This window comes from Microtus pennsylvanicus, chromosome 1 (genome assembly GCF_037038515.1).
Source record: "Microtus pennsylvanicus isolate mMicPen1 chromosome 1, mMicPen1.hap1, whole genome shotgun sequence".
Lineage (NCBI taxonomy): Eukaryota > Metazoa > Chordata > Mammalia > Rodentia > Cricetidae > Microtus > Microtus pennsylvanicus.
In genome coordinates, this window is record NC_134579.1 from 82,235,054 (window position 1) to 82,241,397 (window position 6,344).

A 6,344-nucleotide genomic window follows, 5' to 3' on the forward strand; every position below is an offset into this window, starting at 1 on the left:
CTGGAGGTAGGTGGCCCTATTGGCCCCTTTCTCATCCATGGTAAATTTAACATAGTGTCTGTCTCCATCCCTGAGAAGTATTAACACCCAGAAGGAAATAATTTGTTCCCTGTTATAGCCCAATTCTCAGAGAAATTTCTGTCAAGCATCAGATATTCAATATTTGTTTAAAGAATACATTACATTTGGAGGCTGGGGAGATGTTCAGTACTGATTTAGGCTTGGGTTTGAGTTTGTTGTTTCTTTGTGACAGGGTCTTGCGTAGCCCAGGCTGGCCTCAGACTCATCTGGGTAGCCAAGTCTTTTGCCTGGCCCTCCCAAAAGCTGGAATTACAGGTGCACCGCCATATCCAGTCTGTTCCCTACTGGGGATCCTGTCCAGGGTTTGGGGCATGACAGACAAGCATTCCATTGACTTTGCTACAGCCCCAGGTTCATCTGTTTAGGTTTTGGTTTTTTGTTTGTTTGTTTGCTGGGATATTTTATTAAGTTTTGTTTTGGTTTGCTTTGGTTTGGTTTGGTTTTGAGACACAGGCTCATTACATTATAATCCGGGTTAACCCTTAAAGTTCTTCCTTGGGAGTTGTACACTTTTTTCATGTGTGTGTTTGTATATGTGTGTTAATTTTCAGTTACATTTATTTACTTACTTTGTGTGCAGTTTCCACACACATGTGTGCCCCACAGGTCATGACACATGTGTGAAGGTCAAAGGGCAACTTTCAGGAGTTGGTTCTCCTCCCATGTAAGTCCCTAGCATCAAACACAGTCGTCAAGCATGGTGTCAAGTCCCCTTGGCAGCTAAGCCATCTCCCTGGCCCCACCTTGCTTCTGAGACACAGACTCTCATGGTGACCTGGAACTCGCAGATGCTCCAGGGACTTGCCTGTGTCCACTTTGCCAGTGCTGGGATTACAAGCGCGTTCCACCCCACTCAGGTAGGTCCTGAGCACTAGGGGTCAGATTCAGGCCCCCTGTTTCCACAGCAGCACTTTACAGACTGGGTCCTTCGCCGTGACATCAATTGCTCATCGCAGGATCAGGCCCTGTCATTGTTCCCCCTTCATCACAAAGGAGAAAACTTCTAAACGGTACATCACCTCCAGGCCCACCCTACTCTCCCCAGCAGAAGACCCAGCCAGCTTAGTTAAGAGCTCCCTCCCACGGAAGTATTCTCTCCCTTCCAACCAAAGCCAGCTGAATTCACATCAAGGTCAAGCAGTGTCTAAACAACACCTTCAGGTCAAGATCACACCTAGAGAGACTTTTCAGGATCCAGCAGGGTCCTGAGACACTTGGCTGAATTCAATGTTTTCCGCCTCAGGAGAAATCTCAGCCCTGAGCCCATAAGAGACAGAGACCAGAGCTGGGGGAGAGAGGCAGCTCAGGCAGTAACTGTCTGTTTTGCAAGCATGAGGATCTAAATTTGATCCCCAGTAGCTATCCTAACAGAGACAGTTGGTGTGGGGTAACCACAGTGCTGAGGTGACAGACACCGGTGGGGCTCTGGGGCTTGGTGGCCAGCCTATAGTACTTAGCAAGTTCCTGGCCATTGAGAGACCCTGTTTCAGAAAAAGGGTGGATGGAGGCCAACAGGACAGAGCAGTAGATAAAGGAACTTGCTGCCAAGTTTGGGTTCCAAAGCCCACATGGTAGAGAAAAACAATTCTCTCACAGGTTGTCCTGTGAGTGGAGCTCAGAGGGACCCCTACTCGTATGCCGGCACCACAGACATACACTATAAATAAAATGCAAAGCGTTTTTTTTAAAAGATAGGTGGTACCTGGATAACAACACCCCAAGTTTTTCTGTGTGTGTGTGTGTGTGTGTGTGTGTGTGTGTGTGTGTGTGTGTGTGGAGAGAGAGAGAGAGAGAGAGAGAGAGAGAGAGAGAGAGAGAGAGAGAGAGAGAGAGAGAGAGGAGAGAGAACAACTCTGAAGAGAAGCTCCTGGCACCGAGGAAACACAGCTGCAATGACCAAGCCGCACAGATTGGAGCTGCCCCTCCCAGCCCCAGCCTTGCCCAGCACTGTGACCAGCCATTGGCTGGGTTCCTAAGGAACTGAGGCCATGGAAATGAAAAGGAAGGAAGGAAAAGAGATAGGATGGGACTAGGGTGGGGACCTAAATTTATATCTCTGTCCCGGGCTGGATCCCACCACCATCATGGACGCTGGTGGATACAGCAAGCTGGGTAGCGCCATCGAGGAGGTCCCCAGAGGTATGAGTGAAGGGATCACCTCATCTTCCTCCGTGAGTCCTAATGTCAAGGGGAGGGGCCACCAGTGTACGGACAGGACTGCAGAACGGCAGTGCCTGCACCCTGGGTGTGGGGAAGAGTAGAGCCTGGGTGTGGAGCATTCCCCGGGACCCAAAGGGCTGGGTAGGGCAACCCTTGAGTCTTCCCCAGGAAGCCCGGTTAGGGGACAGGTGCTATTCCAGTCATAGACCCAGCTACATTGGCATAGAATTCTAACCCAACCTGGAGGAATCAAGAATCCATCGGTGTTCTCCTAGGGCAGTTGGGACGCTGGGAGTACTACAAACAAAGGCTTTCCTTCCTGGTCTTGGCTTTCCTGGTGGCCACAGTGCTATGGACTCTCATCCTGAGCACCCTGTTGTCCAAGGGTGAGTGATTCTCTTGATGTGTACCTGTATGTGCCAGCGTGAGGGTGTGACACGCGTGTGCCAGTGCCCACAGATGCCAGACGACATCAACTTCCCTAGAGCTGGAGTTGCAGGCAGTCGTGAGCTGTCGCATGTGGGTGCTGAGAATTGAACCTGGATTCTCAGGAAGAGCAGCTCGCTCTAACCCTCTGAACCATCTCTCCAGCCCACGACAATGATCCTTTAACGCGGAACAAGTTGTATGCCACCTGGCAGGGAAGGCACAAACTTGTTCCCTCTGTGGCGCACCAGATGGCATCCTGGACGTCAGTAAGTATAAACCAGAGGTTCTCAACCTGTGAGTCACAACTCTTTGGTGTTCCCAAAGATCATCAAAAAACATATGCTTACATTATGGGTCAGAACAGTAGCGAAATTATAATGATGAAGTAGCAAAGAAAATAATGTTATGGTTGGAGGGTCACCACAACATGAGGTGGTTATTAAATTTTAAAGGGTCGAAACATTAGGAAGGTTAAGAACCTTTAGAGTAAACCAAACATGTGTCTGTTTGGCGCTGTATGTATGCACTATGCATGTCTCCTATCCGTGCCCGAGTGCTGTATTCCTGGACTGTGCCTCCGTGGATACCAATCACGGGTTCTCACACACTCTAGGAAAGCAGAAGGTTCCCAACTTCTGCTTGCTTCTCTCTGCAGCCTCCAGCGAGCGCAGGGCGCTGCTCAGCCACCAGGACCAGCTAAAGACAAACGGTGCGTGCAAATTGCAGAGCAGGGGGTCTGCGTCCCCTGGCGGTAGGAGGTGGGACTGCCAGGGATTCCGAAATTGGGTAGTGAATTAGCTGAGACCCCTGGAAATAGGGCTGAACCTGGATTGGAGAAGGGTGTCCCCTGACCTAGTGTGTTGGGGGGGAATTCATTCCAGCCTCAGAGCAAAAGATGATGTTGAGTGCCCTGAAAGAAGATGTCGGAGCCTGCGGGAACTGCTGTAAGAAACGGGCCTGGTGGAGGCTTGAGAGCTGTGGGGCTGGGAAATGGAACAGGTGGGTGACACTGGCAGGTCTCAAAAGGTCGCCCCATCCCCACATAGGCTCCGGGATGAAAGCGCAGTTGCAAACCACACTCGCTGAGTTTAAGAACACACAGACAAAGCTGATGGAGCAGGAGAGCGCCCTTAAAGAACTGCAAGAGCGTGGTAAGAGCTGAAGCTGAACACGACCCCCTGACCCCTGATCTTCGCCTCTAACTATAGCCACGCCCCTTCTTGGCAGTACAGTCCTAGACCCTCAGATCCCTGGTGACGCAACCTAGGGCTTCACATAGTAGGCGGGCTTTCTTCACTGCGTGACCCTAAGCAAGTGTTCTTCTGCCTTCGAACCATTCCCCCAGCCCTTCACTGGGCGATTCTAGGCAGGTGCTCTAATACCAAAATTATCACCAACACATATTTTATATTTTATTTTGAGACAGGGTCTCACTAAGTTGCCCGGGATGAACTTAAACTCTGTAGCTCAATTTAGCCTTGAACTTGCAATCCTCCTCTGTCTCAGCCTTCAGAAGTAGCTGAAACCACCACGCCCAGACTGAAGTTATTCTTGACCCTGATAGCAACCATGAACTGGCACTGGACCTAGATATTGACCTATACATAAGTCCCAATCCAACTCCCGCTCTAATCGTCCACCGTTCTGACTCTGTAGTGACCCAGAGTTTGGCTAAAGCAGCCAGAGATCGTGAAGACATCCGCAGTGAGCTCTTCCAGGCATTGGAGGCTGTCAAGCAACAAAACAGTGAGCCAGAGAGAAGACTAAGGATGGGAAGGAGTGGGCCCTGTCTGGGGTTCTCAAGGCTTCTCTTTCTACCAGATGTGCCTTTTGACCTAAACCTTGTTTCTCTGGTATACAACACCCTCCATGGCATTCCAACGGCCTCATTCGATAACAATCCGTCTCTCTGACCCTCACCACCCAACAGAATCCTGTGAGAAGTGCCCCACATCATGGCTACACTTCCAAGGATCCTGCTACTATTTCTCTGAGACTCAGGCTATATGGAACACAGCACAGAGCTTCTGTTCCGTCCACGGTGCCCACTTGGTGATTGTCAAAGACCTGGATGAGCAGGTATGCTGCTGGCACTTGGCAGAGGAGAATCAGAGTTCACCTGAGCTGCTGTGGCCGGGGATGTCAAGCAGACGTGGCCAGATGACATCTCTACTCCCTTCCAGAGCTTCCTGAGTCAGCGCACGCGGGGCCGAGGCTACTGGTTGGGGCTGAGGACAGTTCGCCACCTTGGCAAGATTCAAGGCTACCAGTGGGTAGATGGAGTCTCACTCACCTTCAGGTAAGGAGATGGCTCCAAGAGAGATTCGGAAGGGTAAAGTTAGACCCTAGGAAAAATGCTTTGGGATATGTCTAAAGACTAATTCCTAGGAGAGGATTGTTGCTGGTGCTTTGGCGAGTGTGTATATGGTGCATGGGGAGCTTGCAAACCCACGCATGCTCATGCAAAAGCTAGGGGAGAACTCTGGATAGTCTGTTCTACCATTCCTTGCTTTATCCCATTAAGACAGGGTCTCTCAGTGAACCTGGATCTAGGTTGACAGCCAGAAAACCCCGCCCTGCCAGGGTTACAAACACATGCACAGCCATAGCTGGATTTTTATGTAACTGTTTGGGGTTTGAGCTCAAGTCCTTATGTTTATACAGCAGGGTTTCTTTTCCATTGAGTGATCTCCACAGTCCCTGAACTAACCTTTTAAGAGTGGAAAAGCTAAACCCTGGAATTGGCTAAGAGTTCAATTCTGAGCCCTTACAAATGCTCACTGTAATATAAACTCAAATTAGACATTCAGGGTGTCTATGCCAGAGTCAAGCAACAAGGAGGGGAGGGAGGCTGGACCTTAGGTCTATCGCCAGCCCAGATTCCCAGTAACACTCCCTACTGAACCACCGCAGTCACTGGAACTCTGGAGAGCCCAACGATTCCAGAGGACGTGAGGACTGTGTCATGATGCTACACTCGGGGCTGTGGAATGACGCACCATGTAGCAATGAGAAGGACGGCTGGATCTGCGAGAAGAGGAGCAGCTGCTGATCCAGCCCAGTGTCCCAGTGCCATGTCCATTGCCTCAGGGTAAATCAGAAGCATGGCGCATGTTTCTTGAGCCCACTACCAAGATTTTTTTTCTATTGCACCATTACTAAGAGCCACTCAGCCTGACCAGTACATGTTTTGGAGAAAAGAGTGATCTCAGTATCCCACAAGGAACATGCAAAGTTAAGTAATTTCTTTTCCCAGGAAAGGCGTGCCAGAACCCAAACTGGGCTTGCAAGCAGCACACTTGGCCGCGATGGTCTGTGTCTTTCATCCCTGATGTAAGTGATGACCGTATCTCATCCCCACTGGTGGAATCTCAGCTTTACACACTGGCGTGGTTGACGAATTAGCACAAAAGGAAGGGGGAGCTTCAGAAAATATGGGCCTTTATCAAACTGACTACCTTCGATATTAAAAGGGGTTCTCACAATTCTCATCTCTGCATTATACAATTTTTAATCACCCCCCCCCTATTTTTGAAGAGGTAACCTTAACTGTCATTATGGAATCGGAGTGATGGCTGGTCTGTTCTTTTTTCCAGCTGGAAGGGGTCATTGGGCATAGCAGTCAGAAGGCCCCTCCCATGGGCCTGTCTAAAAGACTCCAAAGTGTATTGGTG

General features: G+C 49.9%; 1 protein-coding gene across 1 annotated transcript; it reads left to right on the plus strand.

Moving 5' to 3' along the window:
• Window positions 1-2,165: 2,165 nt before the first annotated feature.
• Clec4g (C-type lectin domain family 4 member G) lies at window positions 2,166-6,140 on the plus strand. The gene is made up of 10 exons (XM_075956534.1): window positions 2,166-2,220; window positions 2,517-2,627; window positions 3,326-3,379; window positions 3,552-3,614; window positions 3,717-3,821; window positions 4,327-4,416; window positions 4,601-4,749; window positions 4,854-4,969; window positions 5,584-5,761; window positions 5,927-6,140. The coding sequence occupies exons 1-9, from the start codon at window positions 2,166-2,168 to the stop codon at window positions 5,720-5,722; spliced, it is 882 nt and encodes a 293-aa protein (XP_075812649.1). The 3' UTR covers window positions 5,723-5,761; window positions 5,927-6,140.
• Window positions 6,141-6,344: the final 204 nt, after the last annotated feature.